At 33.7% G+C, this 22,492-nt stretch overlaps 1 protein-coding gene across 1 annotated transcript in view; it reads left to right on the forward strand.

Moving 5' to 3' along the window:
• The window catches only part of LOC149796368 (uncharacterized), a 287,440-nt gene extending 278,924 nt beyond the window's left edge, over window positions 1–8,516 (forward strand). The window contains exons 49-51 of the mRNA XM_089961040.1: window positions 2,599–2,778; window positions 6,449–6,709; window positions 8,242–8,516. Coding sequence (XP_089817166.1) covers window positions 2,599–2,778; window positions 6,449–6,709; window positions 8,242–8,483 — 683 coding nt within the window. The 3' untranslated portion in view covers window positions 8,484–8,516. The remainder of the gene's footprint in view (window positions 1–2,598; window positions 2,779–6,448; window positions 6,710–8,241) is intronic.
• The last annotated feature ends 13,976 nt before the right edge of the window (window positions 8,517–22,492 follow it).

The following is a 22,492-nucleotide window of genomic DNA, read 5'->3' on the forward strand; positions in this document are numbered from 1 at the left end:
ATGTTTTATGTTGGACAGACTTGTCCAACATGGGGCAAATTGTATGACTCATGTTTGTATGTTTTATGTGGGATAGACTTGTCCAACATGGGGTAAACTGTATGACAAATGTTTATGTTTTATGTGGGATAGACTTGTCCAACATGGGGTAAACTGTATGACACATGTTTATATGTTTTATGTGGGATAGTCATGTCCCACATGGGGCAAATTGTATGACACATGTTTATATGTTTTCTGTGGGATAGACTTGTCCAACATGGAGCAAACTGTTTGACACATGTTTATATAACTTATGTGGGATAGACATGTTCCACATAGGGCAAATTGTATGACACATGTTTATATGACAATGAGACTATTTGCTATGTGGAGTCCCTTGTTTATTGTATCAGCTACTTTCATTCAATGAAAGTAATATTTCCTTCAGACTATGTAAACTTGGTATAGCAGTGTAAAAGAAAGCTATCATATCAGATTTTTTTTCTCAAGATATTTTCTTGTTCTGATCTAAATCATATTTGGGATAGTGGATATGCCCATTATTTGAAAATCTTGAATATCAATTATTTCTATCAATACCACAGTTGAAAGTATTTTCTTAACTTTCATTGATTGTATGACGCATCTATGTTCCATTTCTCATGAATGGGATCCTAAGTTGGTATGTCTTCTTCATGATTGTCTTTTAATGTCAGTTCCTTTCTAAAATCAAAATGTCTAACACACATAGAATTATTTAGCAAAATTATATCACTTTATGGTACATTAAGCTGTGACACTACAACATTATACTGATACTTAAGCTAACAGTGTCACATAACATTATACTGACACTACAACATTAAACTTATACTTCAGCTAACAGTGTCACATAACATTATACTGACACTACAACATTAAACTTATACTTCAGCTAACAGTGTCACATAGCATTATACTGACACTACAACATTAAACTTATACTTCAGCTAACAGTGTCACATAACATTATACTGACACTACAACATTAAACTGATACTTCAGCTAACAGTGCCACATAACATTATACTGACACTACAACATTAAACTGATACTTCAGCTAACAGTGTCACATAACATTATACTGACACTACAACATTAAACTTATACTTCAGCTAACAGTGTCACATAGCATTATACTGACACTACAACATTAAACTTATACTTCAGCTAACAGTGTCACATAGCATTATACTGACACTACAACATTAAACTGATACTTCAGCTAACAGTGCCACCATTAATACTGGCCGCCATGTATAGCCTATTGTGCTGAAAAATGGCGTTAAACCCCACAACAACAACAACAACAACAATCAGCTAACAATGTCACATAACATTATACTGACACTACAACATTAAAGTGGTACTTCAGCTAACAGTGTCACATAACATTGTACTGACACTACAACATTAAACTGATACTTCAGCTAACAGTGTCACACAAAATCTAATTAAGCATGTTAAATAACATCAAACTAACAGTGTTACATAACATCAAATTAACACTAAAGCTAGCAGTGTCACATAAAACCCGTTCAAACCATTTATTCCAAGCTGATTTTATGGCTTGAGACTTGATTGGACAAGTTTCGACTGGTTTTAAGCGGTTCAAACCTGTTCAGTCTGTTTCAAACGAGATGTACTATCTCAAACTAGTTTATCCTGGTTCAAAACCAGTTCAGACCATTTATTACAAGCCGATTTTATGGCTTAAGACTCAATTGGACAGGTTTCAACCAGTTTTAAGTGGATCAAACTAGATCAATCCAGTTCAAACCAGTTCCATCTGTTTCAAACCAGTTCAAACCAATTTATGTTGGCTCAGAACCAGTTCAAACTAGTTTATTCCAAGCCAGTTTTATGGCTTAAGACTTGATTGGACAGATTTCAACCATCTGGTTCAAGCCAGTTCCATCCATTTCAAACTAACAATGTCACATATCATTAAACTTACACTACAGCTAAAAGTGTTACATTGCATTAAACTCACACTACAACATTGAACTGATACTAAAATTAACAGTGTCACATACCATTAACATGTGATGCTATGAGTAGCAGTGTCACATAACATTAAAATGACACTATTACTAGCAGTGTCAAATGACATTAAAGTGATGCTACAGCAAGCAGTGTTACAATGAAAGTTTTCATGATCTGCTACATTGATACATTGATACAGTGATTAAGTCTGAAGACTATATTTTTCCACAGATGGACTATAGGACTATATTTTTCTACAGATGGACTATAGGACTATATTTTTCCACAGATGGACTATAGGACTATATTTTTCTACAGATGGACTATAGGACTATATTTTTCCACAGATGGACTATAGGACTATATTTTTCTACAGATGGACTATAGGACTATATTTTTCTACAGATGGACTATAGGACTATATTTTTCTACAGATGGACTATAGGACTATATTTTTCCATAGATGGACTATAGGACTATATTATATTGCTTTTGTTGTATTGTAGATTTAGGATTCATTATCACAAATCAGAATCTGTTAATGCATTTCTATTCAGTTGTATTAGATGTTTTTCACTGTATGCATTCCAGCTGGGTTCCTGTGGATAGACAACACGCCCTTACAGTACATCAATTGGCATCCAGGTGAACCCTCAGTCCGAGGCTGGGGTGGGAATGAAGAGAATTGTGTTGAGGTATTCCTCAGCGATGGCAAGTGGAATGACGAAGACTGCAGCAGTAAAAGACCATATATTTGTGAGAAACCTGAAGGTGAGATTTTTGTAAATGCATTCCTTAAGGCACTTTTGTCTTATGGTATTGTGTTTTGGAAGACACTGTAAGCCAGTCCTGGTCTCATGGTATTGTTTTGGAAGACACTGTGAGCCAATCCTGGTCTCATGGTATTGTGTTTTGGAAGACACTGTGAGTAAATCCTGGTCTCATGGTATTGTGTTTTGGAAGACACTGTGAGCCAATCCTGGTCTCATGGTATTGTGTTTTGGAAGACACTGTAATCCGATCCTCCTAGATGATATATATTATAAATAGATTATTTAGGCAGATAAATTTTGTAATTTTGTCCACAAAGAGAAACATGTTTGATTTCAAACTAAACTATTAAGTTTATTAACATCTTGTTTTCATGGTGACTTTTAAATGCTGTAAAATTTCTGTAGGCAAAAAATATCTAGGTATTACCTGTGTCAAAGGTATTTCAAATGTACATTTTGAATATTTGACTATTACATGTAAACTTTTGAATAGAGATTTTTTCTTCAGTTTGATGTATTTATTTATTAATTAGTAAGAGTTTCTGAATGATTTATTATGGAGTTTAAAATTTTAGATTTTAATGCCTGTATCAATCATTTCATATTCTGACTAGATAAAACAAATCCTGATGCATAAAAACTGAAAATTTAGACACGCTCTAAAACAGGGAAGCAATAAAAAGTAGAATACAATGATTTGGAATTAATTATCTGTAATTAAATACATAGATAAACATAATAAGTACTGGTTGGTCTGTACACAATCATGTTTTATATTCCCAATATAAGCCACTCTAAAAAATACCCCCTCCCATTTTTTCAGCACAAAAAAGTTAAAAGATGTATTGTAAGACCCATCATTTTCAGTAGAGAAGGTTTTTGTGGTTCAGGTCAGACTTTACAGTTTTCGTTTGGTTGGGTAAGCCTATAATTAGGATCAATGGGTACCTGGTAGATGGTCACCAAAATTTTGACACCCCTACTTACAATGTATATATGTATGTAAAAATTACTAAAGTCACAGCAAGTTCAAAGCTTTACCTGTCCTACTCCAGCCAGCTGCTGAGTGGGTAAATGTGTTGATTGACTGATCATTTTAACTGTGCTTACATTTACAATGACTTAATTCAGTGGCAGAAAAAACTCCCAGATGTAAATGTGGTCCTTATATAAGTACATCAAAAGAACAACTTATGCTATCATTATTTTCCTCAAATAAATGCCCACCTGCCCCATTTGGAAAATGTAATGCCTCTAGGGTTGTTACTAAGGGAATATATGGTATTTATTGCTGTCAGTTAGGTTGTTCTGTACAAAGTCATATATACTGCTGTCAATTAGTTTGGTCTGCACACAGTCATATATATTACTGTCAATTAGGTAGATCTGCACAAAGTCATATATCGCCATCAATTAGGTTGGTCTTCACACAGTCATATATATTGCTGTAAATTAGGTTGGTCTTCACACAGTCATATATATTGCTGTAAATTAGGTTGGTCTTCACACAGTCATATATATTGCTGTAAATTAGGTTGGTCTTCACACAGTGATATATATTGCTGTCAATTAGGTGGTCTTCACACAGTCATATATATTGCTGTAAATTAGGTTGGTCTTCACACAGTCATATATATTGCTGTAAATTAGGTTGGTCTTCACACAGTGATATATATTGCTGTCAATTAGGTGGTCTTCACACAGTCATATATATTGCTGTAAATTAGGTTGGTCTTCACACAGTCATATATATTGCTGTAAATTAGGTTGGTCTTCACACAGTCATATATATTGCTGTAAATTAGGTTGGTCTTCACACAGTGATATATATTGCTGTCAATTAGGTTGGTCTTCACACAGTCATATATATTGCTGTAAATTAGGTTGGTCTTCACACAGTCATATATATTGCTGTAAATTAGGTTGGTCTTCACACAGTCATATATATTGCTGTCAATTAGGTTGGTCTTCACACAGTGATATATATTGCTGTCAATTAGGTTGTCTTCACACAGTCATATATATTGCTGTAAATTAGGTTGGTCTTCACACAGTCATATATATTGCTGTAAATTAGGTTGGTCTTCACACAGTCATATATATTGCTGTCAATTAGGTTGGTCTTCACACAGTGATATATATTGCTGTCAATTAGGTTGGTCTTCACACAGTCATATATATTGCTGTAAATTAGGTTGGTCTTAACACAGTCATATATATTGCTGTAAATTAGGTTGGTCTTCACACAGTCATATATATTGCTGTCAATTAGGTTGGTCTGTATACAATCTTTCTAACTTCTTTGGAAGCAAATTAAGACTCAGGATGTTACAACAGCATTTGTTGCAAAGAACATGATACATCTAGATGATATCCATCTCACAATTTAGTAATAATTGTCCTGTCTTTATTATCTACACCACATCCTTTTTACCACCATTTAGTAACAGTTGTCCAGTCTTCATAAAACTAGATCACTTTCTTACATAATTTATTAATGCTTGTTCAGTCTAAAGATTCATTGACACACCCCATTTTCACTGACACCGTCCATTTACATGGACACACCCAATTAACATTGACACACCCCATTTAAACTGATACACCCCATTTACATGGACACACCCAATTAACACTGACACGCCCATTTACACTGATACACCCCATCTACATTCAAACACGCCATTAACATTGACACCCCCCATTTACATTGACATGCCCCATTTACATTGACACCCCCCATTTACATTGACACACCCCATTTACATTGACACACCCCATTTTCATTGACACAACCCATTTACATTGACACACCCCATTTATATTGACATACCCCATTTTCATTCCCTTTTAAGAGGGAAGTTAAATATATTACCCTCACTGTCTAATCATTTTGCTTTTAACTGTTTGATTTTATTATCTCATGTCAATAGCTAAACATTTTATCAGTGGTAAATAATCTTACATATACCCTTTTCTATGGTGCTAAATAGCCTTACAGTGCTGGTGTGCCACAAAACCACAATCAATCAATCAATCAACCAATCAATCGATCAATAACTTATCCAGTCTTTATACATCTAAATAACATCCTTCTCACAGTTTAGTAATACTTTTCCAGTCTTCCTGCATCTAGCTCACATCCTTACATGATTTACTAATGCTTGTACAGGGGCCCTGAGTGGCCAAGTGGTCTAGAGTGTTCACCATTCTGGATCACTGCCATCTTACTTCTGTCTGCATGGGTTTAATTCTTAGGCTTGGGTAACATTGGTACGTGAGAAAGCTTCTCGTGGGTTGGTGGTTCTTCCCATGGTTTTCCAGGAATTCTTCCTCCACCAGTTACACTGCCCACCATGTATAGCCTATCTTGTGCTGAAAAATGGCATTAAACCCTACTACAACTACAACAATAACAACAGCAACAATACTTGTACAGTCATCATACATCTAGATCATATCCTTCTCACAATTTAGTAATACTTGTCCTGTGTCCATTTACTTTTATCTATTAATCAGGTATATCATAGATCTGTATGATTTTCATTGACAAGTGGTTAATTCTGAAATGGTCACTTTAGAGCTGTGTCAAGACATTTACCTCTCACCCTAGACACTGATACCAGTAATTTAAACAAGGTAACAATGACATCTCTTTTCTATTTCAGATGTTGACCCACAGCAGCTGACCACAACCAGTCAAGGGTCAGCATTAGTACCAACCCAAATAACCCAGCAAGTACCCACCATTATCAGCCTTCCATCACAGAAAATCCCCACCCTTCGTCCCATAACAACAATATCCCAACCTCCAGTTATTACTGCGGGAGTACCCACAAGTTCGACACCAGGGATTACTAGACCTGCAATAACAATGAGGCAGTACACAGGAACTCAACCTCCTTCTCCTTCAAGCCAAAACCAGAAAGGTATATTGAATTGTAGTGAATTTAGCTTTAAAACGCTTTCTGATTGGTAAAGTGACAACATTTTCCAGCTTGAAGATCTATTATTTACTGTTAAAAACCTTATGAGACACCACTTTTGACATGATGACTATCAGAGATGTAATACAATGGGAATTGCATTTCAGGTATTTTTACAGCAATTGTGCCAGGTGTGTTAAAACTGGGATTAGATTATGGTGTTCAAGAATTCCATGTTTTACATTTGCAGAAATTTCCATTTCAGTAATATTCTGTTTTCAAATGTTTTCAAGGCTTATTCTGTCATTATGTAATGCCTACATATCTACTATTTCTCATTCCTTGATATGCTTTATGTGTTCTTGTCAAATTTGTGCTTGTTCATTTGCCTTGGAATGGCTTTAACTGATTGGTCAGTTGGTTTGTTGATGGTGGTTAATGGTACAGGTACAGGTGAAGTCTAATATTACATTGAGAGAAGTGGAGTAAAGTCATTTGCCTGAAGGCATATCATGGTGGCAGACCCATGCTGTTTGACTGGATTTGAACCCACACCCTGTTGGGCATGGTGAGTTTGGACTGTATGAAAGTTTACTAGACTTGATTGCTAATTATGTCAGTCAGAAGACTCAGTGAGAGAATTTTCCTTTATAAATCATGATTAATATAGAACCTGGTGAATCCAGCAAGATACATGTGACCACTGTTTGACATTTCAGGTAGAGAGATCCATGTTTGATGACCCGATTCTTTTGTTTCTTTTTATGCTGCTGTAGAAATAAACACAAATCATGCTCAATGAAACAGCTATTTATAATGAACAATATATATATATATATATATATATATATATATATATATATATATATATATATATATATATATATATATATATATATATATATATATATATATATATATATATATATATATATATATATATATATATATATATAAAATCTTTTGATGAAATTACAAACTCTGAGAATCACAACACAGGCATTTAACTCCAGACACGCTGCATAGTGTATACATTTTTCCAATATATATACAAATAAAACTATGTTTGATTATGACTACTGACATTTGTTTAGGACAATTTATGTTTTATTGTGGGGTTTGTTGGGTTCAAATATGCAGCATTGTATTTTATTAAATTATATTTCTGTTTATTCATGCAAACTGTAATTGATCTTGTTAACTGTGTCCAATTGATGAAACAAATTACTAGCCACTACTGTCCATAAACATAGGTGCATAAAAAAATTGGTCAGAGAAAAAAAATCATGTCCAAAATCAAGGGTATACGAAAGTCAAGGGTGTCCAAAATCAAGGGTATACAAAATCTTGAAGTAAGATGATTTGTATATTAATTTAAATTTTCTAATATCAATTAATTATTTTTTAGCTTCCCAAAACATAGGGTTAAGAAGGTACTCTTGTATTAACCTTTCAATGAGTTTAAAATATGTGTCATTAATGTAACTTACCATTATCAATCAGTTCAAATTTTTCTATGCTTTCATCTATTCCAGTTGAAGAATATGTCAAAAGCATGTCCCCTGGTTCTATAGCAGCTATTGTTCTTGCCACAGTTGTGTTCCTCGTGATAGTAATTGGAGGGTTGTTGTATTGGAGGAAAAAGACTGCCAGTGGGCAGACCCTCAGGTTTAATACAGAGTCCATAGGAATCGAGAACACCCTGTATCATTATGATACAACTTCAGAATCATTGCAGTCACATGATATAGATGGACATACTGAATCAGATACTTGACATGTAATTTACTATTCTCACCTGTGTATGTGTATATATATATATATATATATATATATATATATATATATATATATATATATATATATATATATATATATCAACTATTAGCATATAATGTACTATTTTCACCTGTATGTATATATAATCTTAAATGTAGTTATTTGGCAACAGTTTCACAAATATATCAACATATCTATAAATATATTTTATTTCCAATAACTTGTGAAATGTCAGAATTTCAAGACCTCATGACTTGCATCAATATTAACCATGGTGCATGTGTGCATGTTATACGAAAGCCAGTTCAGTGATATTCTATATTAACCATGGTGCATGTGTGTATGTTATACAACAGCCAGTTCAGTTATATTCTATATTAACCATGGTGCATGTGTGTATGTTGTACAACAGCCAGTTCAGTGATATTCTATATTAACCATGGTACATGTGTGTATGTTGTACAACAGCCAGTTCAGTTATATTCTATATTAACCATGGTGCATGTGTGTATGTTGTACAATAACCAGTTCAGTAATATTCTATATTAACCATGGTGCATGTGTGTATGTTATACAACAGCCAGTTCAGTTATATTCTATATTAACCATGGTGCATGTGTGTATGTTATACAACAGCCAGTTCAGTGATATTCTATATTAACCATGGTGCATGTGTGTATGTTATACAACAGCCAGTTCAGTGATATTCTGTATTAACCATGGTACATGTGTGTATGTTGTACAATAACCAGTTCAGTAATATTCTATATTAACCATAGTGCATGTGTGTATGTTGTACAACAGCCAGTTCAGTGATATTCTATATTAACCATGGTGCATGTGTGTATGTTATACAACAGCCAGTTCAGTGATATTCTATATTAACCATGGTGCATGTGTGTATGTTGTACAACAGCCAGTTCAGTGATATTCTGTATTAACCATGGTACATGTGTGTATGTTGTACAATAACCAGTTCAGTAATATTCTATATTAACCATGGTGCATGTGTGTATGTTGTACAACAGCCAGTTCAGTGATATTCTATATTAACCATGGTGCATGTGTGTATGTTATGCAACAGCCAGTTCAGTGATATTCTATATTAACCATGGTGCATGTGTGTATGTTGTACAACAGCCAGTTCAGTGATATTCTATATTAACCATGGTGCATGTGTGTATGTTGTACAATAACCAGTTCAGTGATATTCTGTATTAACCATGGTACATGTGTGTATGTTATACAACAGCCAGTTCAGTGATATTCTATATTAACCATGGTGCATGTGTGTATGTTGTACAACAGCCAGTTCAGTGATATTCTGTATTAACCATGGTACATGTGTGTATGTTATACAACAGTCAGTTCAGTGATATTCTATATTAACCATGGTGCATGTGTGTATGTTGTACAACAGCCAGTTCAGTGATATTCTGTATTAACCATGGTACATATGTGTATGTTGTACAACAGCCAATTCAGTAATATTCTATATTAACCATGGTGCATGTGTGTATGTTATACAACAGCCAGTTCAGTGATATTCTATATTAACCATGGTGCATGTGTGTATGTTATACAACAGCCAGTTCAGTGATATTCTATATTAACCATGGTGCATGTGTGTATGTTGTACAACAGCCAGTTCAGTGATATTCTGTATTAACCATGGTACATGTGTGTATGTTGTACAACAGCCAATTCAGTAATATTCTATATTAACCATGGTGCATGTGTGTATGTTATACAACAGCCAGTTCAGTGATATTCTATATTAACCATGGTACATGTGTGTATGTTGTACAACAGCCAATTCAGTGATATTCTATATTAACCATGGTACATGTGTGTATGTTGTACAACAGCCAATTCAGTGATATTCTATATTAACCATGGTGCATGTGTGTATGTTATACAACAGCCAGTTCAGTGATATTCTATCCTGTCTCAATAATATGATTTAATGCATCAACTCTATGGAACTATGATAAACAATGCTGCATACATTGATAGCATATCAAGCCATACTAAACCTTATGTTGGTATGAAATGGAAAATTGCATAATAATGACATGCTGTGATGAAAAAATAATGTTGGAGTTTTCATAGGAGAAAATGATTAATGATGCTAATTTCATCTTTTGATTGTGAAATATTTGTAATCACTGTAATCGTTGGCTCAGTGAACACATTGAAAATCAGTACTTAGGATGATATGATGCATTCACTGTATATATATATATATATATATATATATATATATATATATATATATATATATATATATATATATATGACCTCTTCTAGAACTTAAAATATAAACTAGGAGAAAATGTAAGTCTTGGAATGTACTGCTTCTGACTCGATATATTTGGAAATCCATGCAAAATGTTAAGTTGAAATAAATAAGTGCAATATAAAGAAAGTGCCACAAATTCATTTTCTTTTCACAATAAACTGTGTGAATGTAAATAAATGTTTCTGTTTTGCTTTTTGAACATTTGTATAGGATATTTGAGAGCTTTTAATATTATCAACAATTATTTGGTTAGTAGAATACAAGTTTTTAATATTCTACTATGCATATTGTTATAATCGACAATATTCATGGCAGTGGTTGGATTTTCTGAGATTCAAAACGGGGTTTGTTGTCCCAATGCGGGTTGTAACTCACACTAAGCAGTGGTGTAGTTCAATTGATAGTAAAGTGTTTAGTCACACATTCTAATAGACACTGACTGGTAATTCAAATTTGAATACAGAAAAAAATAATATCTGTTGTGATATACTCCCCACCAAAAAGCTGGTAGATATAGTATTTTCATATATGCCAGTAGTGTATCATCACCACAGACACTAAAATAAAATTATAAATGTGTTGAGAAAACACTGATGCCCCCTCCCCCAGTACCAGAAAAATGATTTAGTCACAAAAGCTAACAATGATGTGCTATATGAACATGCAGATGGAAGGACAAGAGAAACACTATATGCCTTTACAAGTGTAGTGGTAGGTATACAAATACACTATATGCTTCTACAAGTGTAGTGGTAGGTATACAAATACACTATATGCCTCTACAAGTGTAGTGGTAGGTATACAAATACACTATATGCTTCTACAAGTGTAGTGGTAGGTATACTGTTACGACTGTTTCGTACGGTTCTTTCAGTCATAAATATTCTGGGTTCGCCAGGTACTGGCTTGAGGTGAAATGAATATAACCTTTTGACTGTAGTGTTTGTATTGATATTTCTGTACAATAAAAGGTTAGAATGACAGAGGAGATTATAGAGAATAACGAAGAAATGTGTGCTATTTATTTTGTAAATAAATACAGAATAAATTATGTTTTACTTTTTATTGTATTCTCTTATCTCTTTTTTTTTTTAATTCTCACAAGATCACAATTACATTGACATACACAATAATAATTTTTCTTCATGACCATACATTTTCTATACAATACAAACCAAACAAGATTATTGTTTTTAATACGCCATTGTTTCTGTATATTTTAAGAAATAACAATTTTAGCATAAATACGTTTTTAAATTAGATTTGATGCAATATCATCAAATCTAATTTTATTAATATATGTATTTGATTGTACTAACCCTATTAATAGAAATTCTGTCAAATAAAACCTTTAAATGAATTCTGGTTAACTCCGAATTTTCAGACAACTCTGAAAATTGTATAGATTACAATCTGGGCAAATCCGAATTTTGGACCAATCCGAAATTTATATAAATCAAAATCTTGGCAAATCCGAATTTTGGACCAATCCGAAATTTGTATAAATCAAAATTTGGGTAAATCCAAGTTTTGGAGCAATCCGAAATTTGTATAAAGCAAAATCTGGGTAAATCCGAGTTTTTGGACAAATCTGAAATTTGTATAAATCCAAATCTAGGCAAATCCTAATTTTTGACAAATCCGAAATTGGAATAACTTTAAAACAGGATAAGTCCGAATTTTGTATAAATCAAAATCCGGACAAATCCGAATTTTGATATTGGTAGTAACAAAACACTTTCAGAAAAGGGCTTTTACCTGAATAAAAGTAGTCATGACTGATACAAATTTTGATTTAGAATTTGATCCGAAAGGAGACAGACGGTTGTGATTCCAATATTGTCAGTCCCCCGTCTGCAAGGACGGGGGCCTTATTTATACTGTCTATACCCTTGGAGAACCTCGGATGTTTACATAAACATAAACAACGGGGACACTCGAGGTTCTCCGATACGGGTTAGAAACGAGAACGCTACCATCTCGCGCTCAGCAACCTACAGTACTGCGAACAATGGCGCCATTACAAATCTAGCGGAACACGATCCGGGAGGCCCTCTTTGATTAAAATACACTGTAAACAAGTAAGGCAAAATAAAATATTGTCATCTAATAATACATAATTATCTAAGTTATTCGAACATAGTGACGAGTCGAAATAATCATCAGAATGGATGAAATGAGTGTCGGTCGATCTCATTCAAAGCCGACATGTGCTTTCAACGAGGGACCGTCTCAAGGCAACGTAATCGTGTGCAACAAGGTACATGTACGCAACATTTTGAAAAATTGTACTTAACATTTAAAAAATAAAATAAAATTGTGAGACTGGTATAGCAATACAAATACACTATATGCCTCTACAAGTGTAGTGGTAGGTATACAAATACACTATATGCTTGTACAAGTGTAGTGGTAGGTATACAAATACACTATATGCCTCTACAAGTGTAGTGGTAGGTATACAAATACACTATATGCTTGTACAAGTGTAGTGGCAGGTATACAAATACACTATATGCCTCTACAAGGTGTAGTGGTAGGTATACAAATACACTATATGCTTCTACAAGTGTAGTGGTAGGTATACAAATACACTATATGCTTCTACAAGTGTAGTGGTGGGCTAACAAGTGAAATGCTCTATGTCAACCAGGTGTCATGGTAGGCATGAAACACTGTATGCCATCAAGGTGTCATGATAGGTGTAAAACACTATATGCCATCAAGGTGCCATGGTAGGCATAAAACAACATATGCCATCAAGGTGCCATAATAGGCATAAAACATTTTATGCCTTTACAAGTGTCATGGTAGGCATAAAACACTGTATGCCATCAAGGTGCCATGATAGGCCTAAAAAGGTGCCATGATAGGCATAAAACATTTTATGCCTCTACAAGTGCCATGGTAGGCATAACACACTGTATGCCATCAAGGTGCTATGGTAGGCATAAAACACTGTATGCCATCAAGGTGCCATGGTAGGCATAAAACAATGTATGCCATCAAGGTGCCATCATAGGCATAAAACATTTTATGTCTCTACAAGTGCCATGGTAGGCATAAAACACTGTATGCCATCAAGGTGCCATGGTAGGCATCAAACACTGTATGCCATCAAGTGTCATAGTAGGCATAAAAAACACTCCAAAGCCATCTTTATTAAAACAAGAAATAAGAAATATCATGTTCCAATATTTAGCAGAAAAAAATATTTTAGATAAAATTTCTTTGAGTATGATTAGTAAATCTGAACCTGGTTCTACATTGCAAGTTATGGAATTGAAATTAATTAATACAAAAACAAAATGAAGTTACGAAAGTTTTAGCTTGATAAAAAGAGGAAAGAGAAAATAATGGAAATGCAGTTATTGAAGGAGGAAAGAGAGACACAGTTACAAATACATAAAGAAGAAATGGAAATGAAAATGCAGAAAAAAGAAAGAAACAAATGCAGGAAAAAGAAAGCAAATGGCAAATGCAGATAAAAAAGAAAGAAAGAGAAATAGAAATGAAATTGCAAATTCAAAACTAAGAAAGAGAAAATGAAGAGTGGCAAATGCAGATACAAAAAGAAGAAAGAGAGATGCAAATGAAGTTGGAATATCAAAAGAAGAGAGAGATGGAAATGTAATTAAAATTAAAAGAAATACAAATAGCAAGTAAAAAGAACTTTACAAATGAAAGTCCAGCTTTTGGTGTCAGATTGGTAAATCCTTTTAAAGAAAAAGAGGTAGACCAGGATTTTTCTCATCTTGAAAAAATAGCAGAGATTTCAAAATGGCCAAGAGAGCACTGGACTTTATTATTACAGGGCATACTTTTTGGCAATACTAATGATGTATGTCTCCTTCACAACCAGTAGAAGCAAGTACTGATTATAATTTGGTCAAGTTAAGTACCTTGAAGGGTTATGAGTTGGTACCTGAGGCATATGGACAGAGGTTGCGATTTGCAAGGAAGAAAATAGCCAAACCCATGTCAAGTTAGTTAGGGAAAAATAACAACTATTTGACCTGTTTTGTGCATCTAAAACAATTGAGAATGATTATGACAAACGTAGACAACTCATATTAGTTGATGACTCTAAGAACTGGATCCTCAGTGACATCACAATATACCTTGGCAAACTCAATATAAATACTTTAGAAAAAGTTGCTCATGCAGCTAATGAGTATTCCTTGGCTCACAAAGTTTCATTTGTCAATAAGTTTTCCTCTCAAGAGATAGTTAATAATATACCAAATCAGTCTCGACCTAGTTCTTAACAATTTCAATCTGGTAGAACTAGTAAGAATCTAATGTCTGATAAGACTGATCAGAAAAAATTCTTACTTCTTCCAAAGTGCACTTATTGTATGAAAATAGGGCACACTGTTTCTGATTGCCTTAAGTTAAAAAAAATAAGCAACATAATAAAGACAGTGCAGTTCCAAGTGCCCTTGTTCCTGATAGGTCATTGCCATGGTTATGTATTGGAAACAATACATTTTTGGGGTCAAACAAATCCCAGTCTGATTATATTATGGAGAATTGCAAACCATTCATGTCAAAGGTGATTTGACTAGTCCTATCCCTATTAAATAATTAAGGGACACAGGAGCTTCTCAGAGTCTGTTATTGTCAAGTACTTTGCCTTTCTCTGAGAAGTCTTCTGTTTTTGAAAGTGTTCTTGTTCAGGGAGTAGAGAGAGGTTTTATTGAAATTCCTCTCCATAATGTTAATTTAACATCAGGGCCAATGCATGTTGGTGATGGGATTCTTTACCCTTTGAGGGTGTTCATTTACTGCTTGACAATGACTTAGCTGGAGATAAGGTTGTGGTTAATCCACTTGTAACTAACAAACCTTGTTCGGATCAAAAGGTTGATCCTACTGAAAATGAAATCTCTGATTTATACCCCGCTTGTGCAGTTACTAGAGCTAATGCAAACATAGCTTTTGATAATGAAGTTGATCCAGAAAGTATTCCTTGGCTGACACATGTATTGGACAGGCTTTTGATGAGGTCATGCTGGCTTCTGTCACTGATCAATCAAATGGTATTGATCATTGCGATCCTCTTTTGACAATTCATTCTTTCATATCTATCAGGGTGACAAAAGACAGTCACTTGTCGTTGAACAGGAAAACAAAACTGAGATCTCCTGTTTGTTTCAGAGGGCTATAAACAAAGCTGAAACCACAGAGGTACCAACTTTCTATTTTTTGAAAAATGGGGTCCTTATGAGAAAATGGAGACTACCCGATGTACCCACTCATGAAGAGTGGTCAGTTATCTATCAACTTGTTGTACATAAGTCATATAGACAGGAAATCCTAAGTTTAGCCAATGAAACTCCACTAGATGGTCATTTGAGAGTCAATAAAAGCTGCCACAATATCTTACGTCATTTTATGAGACTAAATTAAAGAGTGATGTCTCTAACTACTGTAGAGATCTTATCACACTTTTCAAATGGCAAGAAAACCTAAAGAAAAGATACATAAAACTAATTAACAACCAATTCCTGCCTTTGACGAACCATTTAGTAGAATAATGGTAGATTGCGTAGGTCCTTTGCCCAAGACAAAGCCAGGCAACCAATACTTGTGTGCATCAATGAAAGTTTCCCGAGTCAATCCCTTTAAGGATTATTAACACTAAAACTATAGTCAAAGCCTTAATTCAATTCTTTACATATTTTGGTCTTCCTAAGTCCGTTCAGTCTGCTTAAGGTTTTAATTTTATATTAGGGATCTTCCATCAAGTTATGTATGAATTAGCTATTCAACAGTTCAAGTTCTCTGCATTCCACCCTGAAAGCCAGGAGATGTTGGAAAGATTTCGTCAGACTTTAAAGAATATAATAAGGTCATATTGCTTTGATGCCAGGGAGTCGGTTAAAGAGCCCCTTGGATTTAGTCCTTTTGAACTTGTTTTTGGATACAATGTTAGTGGACCACTGAAGTTGTTGAAAGAAAAACTTCTTTTAACATAAGGATCAGATACCAATTTATTTGATTATGTCTCTGATTTTAAATACAAACTATCGAAAGCTTGTGAACAGGCAAGTGCAAATATTCAGTCTATTCAATCACACACAAAACTGAGGTATGACAAAACTACAAAGAAATTAACTTTTCAACCTGGTGACAACCTAGCTCTCTTGCCCATACCTCAAAGTCACCTTCAGGCTAGGTATTATTCTCCCTATACAATTAAAAACAAAATAATTGATCGAAATTATATAATCGATACTCCTGGGAGGCGGAATGGGAATCAACTATACCATATCAATACGTTTAAGGAGTACATTGATTGAGATAGCTCTGTAAATCATTAAATTCATTTAGTTGTTCATGTCCCACAAAATGACGATTTAAATGACATACAACCAGAACATAATGTCTTTGGTACCAACAGTCTTCCAAAATTCTGAAATAGTAAAAGACCTTGACAATAAACTTTCACATCTACAGCCACAGGAATAGACTGAGTTAAGTTAGGTAATATATGAATATAAGCACTTGGAAATATTTCTCAACATCTTCTTCAGAAAAAGGAGTACTAACATGATATTCCAATAACATACAATCCTAAACTAGTGTATAAGGGACAGCATACTTTATTTTAACCTAAATCATTTCAATTTCCTTCTTCTCTTTCTTTCTCTCTATCTCTCTTCATTTTTATTTCCATCTGTTATCTTTCCCTCTACCCCTACTAATCCTTTCTCTGCAATTGTATTTCTTTTTCTTCTTTTTCTCTGTGCATTTGTATTTCTCCTTTCTCTTTGCATCTGCCTCACTTCTCTCTGAATTTACTTTGATTTTGTTCAAATCTTTCTGACTTTGCATTTGTGTTATTTCTTTCTTAAGATGAAATGTTCATAACTCCATTTCCACCTGTTCGTTAATCTATAATTTTCTTACTTTTCAATCCAAACCTGATACAGACTTACATATGTACAAAATAATCCCAAAACAATCAAATCAAAAAATGTCTTTGCCATCAGATACTGAACCATAATCTATTTATATGTCTTGTTTTTTTAAATATTTATATACTTCTAAAAATGCTATAATGTCTAGGAAGCTCAAGCAACATGTCCTTTTTCGTTGACTCTAAATCCTTCCTGGGAAGGATTGGACACAAAGTTCACTACCTTAGATGACATTGTGAATGCTTGTTGGTTTCTCTAAAGATTATTCAGAAATGTAAAACTAAAGCCTATACTAGGGACTAAGAAAATTTTGAAACAAAGCCAATTTATGGTCTTAAACTTAGTAATAGAAAATGTTTATTTAAATTCAAGAAATATATGTTTCTGAGAAAATAAAGTGAAAAATTACTAGGAACTTACAGTATTGTGAATTAAGTACCAAACAATCCTCACAGTTCCACCACAAGCCAAAACGTATGGTGTTCTGAATGAATTCCAGTATTGAATGTGCTGATGTACATATGGTCTTCAGTGCACTGATATACCAATGATCTTGATGTATCATAACGAATCTGAATATGTTCGAATGAATTCACAATAATCCAATAATCAGAAAAGGTGTTATAGTCCAAAATGTCAATGTCAGTTGTGGACAAAATGTCAAGCAGGCAATGTAGATTAATTACACATATCATCACATATATCAGATATATTTGAAACCTTCTTTATGTACAGCCTTCACATGAGGAGAGAATCAGCTAATAATAACAGACAACTATATGCTATTGTTAAGTTCAATATCTTGTCATTCCAAATCAATTATGGGCTTCAATACCTTGTTTTAGTGAGCATGGTATCATGGAATATACTTTTGGCTGTGGTGAAGTGGAGATCAATGTCTATGTTCCATTGCCAAAACAAAACAATATACTAAGCCCACTAAAATTAAAAAAAACAAGTTTTATTACTTTGATAAACATTATGTAGCTATTGATACATAATGTTCAAAGAGAGAATATTAACTTATTGATGCTCTGCATCGCAGAATAAAATGAAATAAATACCGTATTTAGCTTACTAAGAAATAATGGACATTGAATAGTGAGTGTGAATTAATTACCCCAGCAAATCAATATATACAGACTATATCATTTTGTGACGTGCCGCTGAGCCCACAGCAAAATTATCCAATTTACTTACCAAAAATGTTTTTAATTGTTTTAAAGGCTAAAGAACCTGCTATCTTAACAACTATAACGTTCACATTTAGTGGAATATTGAATAGTCTTTGATCAGTTGTTACAAAGACAGTCCATTGATATATAGAAGGGTCCTTCTTTTCCTAGGTCCATAAACAGTAATGACTAATATATGAACTAGTTATAAGCAACTTTTGTTATTTTTGTTTCGCAATAAGGAATGATTGTATTTACATAGATTTATAAACAAAAAAAGTGAACCAGCTGATGTAAGGAATGTCTGTGCAATGTGAGTTGGACGACTTTCTTGAGTTGGACGACTTACTTTCTTGATAGTTACATAATTCTATTTAAGAGACTTAATACTTTGCTTTCTTTTGGCAAACTGTGTGTAATAACTGGAAGGGTGGAAGCTAGAAGGCATTTACAATTCAAAATGATAGAGATAAGAAAATATAAATTTAGAAAAACAATTACCTAATACAATTTTGCAAAATCCAAACACACTGATGATAATTCTTATGATGACTGGTCCATATTTAAGAATCACCGTAAAATGAATCTATAATAAATTGCAATCAGATACTTTTATTTACATTAACAGCAGCATCACAATTCAGTAGATGTGCATACAAGTCAAAATTATAATCAGTTATGTGTTCTTCATTCAGTAGTATATCCTGAACTAATTCTCAGACAGTCATCTCAAAGTTTAAGACTTATATTTTTCACTGATTGCCTTGTCTTTGAAGAACTAAAAACATGGACTTTACTTCTTACAATATAGCACACACCTGCGTAGAAAAATCTAATTATAGAGAGGAAACAATGTAATTTTATCGTAATGTAAGATAATAAAAAAGAATCTAAAGAGAAATAGTGGAGTAAGAATGTGTTTCAAAGTACGTTTAAGTAGCAGAGAGAATAGATAACTTGCTGTACATTTTTGAAAAATAAAGCTTCCTATGAAAATAAAAAATATAAGGTCGATAACATCAAAATGAAGCCTCTAACTGACCGAGAGTTTCTCTAATTGGGTTAGCTTATTTTGTTACTTCATTTTTGTCGTTCGTGTTTTTCTAAAATTTAATGCATGTTTTTTGTTTACCCATTGGGACACTCATTTGTGGTCGCTTCCTCTCTGCTGCTGTTTCTTAACTAAAATTTTATAAGACCTATACGATATTGTGACCTAGGATCATATAAATTTATTTTTATAAATCTCTGTGGAGTAGATTGTGCTTTTGACAAGAAATATTTACATTTAATCATACCCATATCCCCTGAACACCAAGTCTGATGAATATTTCGCAGAGTATGTGTATCGATTCCATTAAGCACAACTAAAATATTGCAGTTATCTCTGATCACTTTAGGTTTTTGTGTATATCACTGAGTAACATATATAACATCAGTGCTTTTATGTCTGCCTCAATAAAATATTTGATCTAGATTTGATTGTTTGTGCAGCATCACATCATCATATACTATGAGATTATTAATAAATTCATCGAGGTCATCTACAGATAGGCCTTCATCAATATCGGTGATATAATTTTGCATTTTCATTAAAATCTTTAAGCACATCGTATCATCTCTGATCATCTTCGAATGGTGCCACTAAATATAACTTGAGCCATCTCATTATCAAATTAAGCAGTAACTGTGTTTTACCTGATCCGGATGGACCTATTAGTATCCTTGTGATAGCATTCGGTAGTGCTGAAATATGTTTTACTGACTCTTGCTTTAGTGTCGCTGAGAAATCAATGACATCCATGTTGTAAAAATATAATAAATAATATGGATCTATATTGCGTTCAATGCAGAGCATCTATGCCCACAAATGGATTAACAACAATAATACAGAAAATAAAATGCGTGCAATTAGAGGTAAATGTGCAAAATGGGGTATAAAAAATATAGATGTATCTCCCTTGACAAGTCATGGAAAACAGGTGCTGATATCACTGCTTCATTAGGAAAATAACCAGGAGTTCCATGGGCTAAGTATCCAGGAGAAAAATATATTTGCGTATGTAATTATTGTGGTCCTGAAACCCGACTTGATATCCAACTTGAAGAGCGGGAGCAATCAAAACCTGGAGAGGATCCAGTAAATCTGATTGATCAAGAATGTCAGGTTCATGATGTAGTATATACCAATAAGGATTTACAACAATGACATATTGCAAACGTGAAGTTGATTCACTTGTTAAATTCAATAAAAAAAATGAATCAGAGAATCATTAGCTAATTGGTTGATAGGATCTGCGATGAAAGGTAAACTAGTGCTAGGGGCCAATAATTAATCAACCGATTATTATAATTATAATGGAATCGATTTATTAAAGCCCAAAAGGATATTCGAGGGTTAGATCAGCGATTAGTAAAATTGCTGATGCAGAAAAGTTACACGTTCTGTTGCTGCAAATCAGTTAGCATGACAGGTAATATGGCAAATTTATATACCACCACCTAAAAAAGTTCAGCATGCACATTTTGATGCCAGTACTCCTAATGAAGTTCATCAAGCAGATATTTTATTTCTTTCACACGTTACCATTAAAACTGGTTAACGTCAATGACGTACATAAACATACGCGTTGACTGTCGTTGACGTTGCAAGTAGGTATAAAGAAGCAGAACAACTTTCAACTAAAACAGCAGCTGAAGTTGTATCTGCTTTTGAACAAATGTATCATCGAGGACCCTTGCGATGGCCACAGTTACTACAGGTTGATCCTGGCAAGGAATTTCTTGGTGTAGTATCATTGCTGAGGAAAACACATAATGTCAAAATTAGACGAGGACATACTGCAATTTATCATGATAAGGTATAACGGTACCAATTGCGCAAGTCCAGGTGGGCAGAGCTTAAGGTGTATGGAACATTGTATTCAGAATTAAAGAACAAAACTAGCTGTGATTGGTGCATTATGTAAGACTTGTACTTTCTGTTTGGCTTAAAAAAAAGTTGAGCCTCTTGGCAACATGTGAGTTTGTGTTAATTTCTATCTAGATCATATTTTGTATTTTTTATGATTTTTTTAAAATATGGTACACATGACTGAAAATGTGCTTGTTGTGACTAGATAACTCTTACCCCTGTCTAGTTCCAGTAGAGTTATCTCTCTTAAATGCAATGGAGTACCTGGTTATGTCATTGTCAAATTGACAATCTAGCATTGTTCTATATGACAGCGTGTGACATGCATGCCCAAGTAGGACAGAAAGTATATTTATTTCACAAAACATTAGCATTGAGGTATATGGAAAAACAATTGGTACCGTGATACCATAAGGCAACTGTAGAACGATTTAATCGAACACTTGCTGAGCTGTTATTTCGATATCAATATGCAAAGGAAATAATTCAGAAAAATATGAGATCTCGCGAATGGGTTGCAAGATTACCAAGTGTAAAAGCTGAGTTAAATAATGAAATTACTCGTGCAATTTCTATGAAACCTATTAATTCAATTACAAAAACACATATACCAACACAACGACATGACTTTTCAAAACAATCAGTAATAGGTAACCTGACTGTCAGATATTTATATGAACTTGAAGGTGG

This window comes from Sinohyriopsis cumingii, chromosome 6, assembly GCF_028554795.1.
Source record: "Sinohyriopsis cumingii isolate HCF-2022 chromosome 6, ASM2855479v2, whole genome shotgun sequence".
NCBI classification, from domain to species: domain Eukaryota; kingdom Metazoa; phylum Mollusca; class Bivalvia; order Unionida; family Unionidae; genus Sinohyriopsis; species Sinohyriopsis cumingii.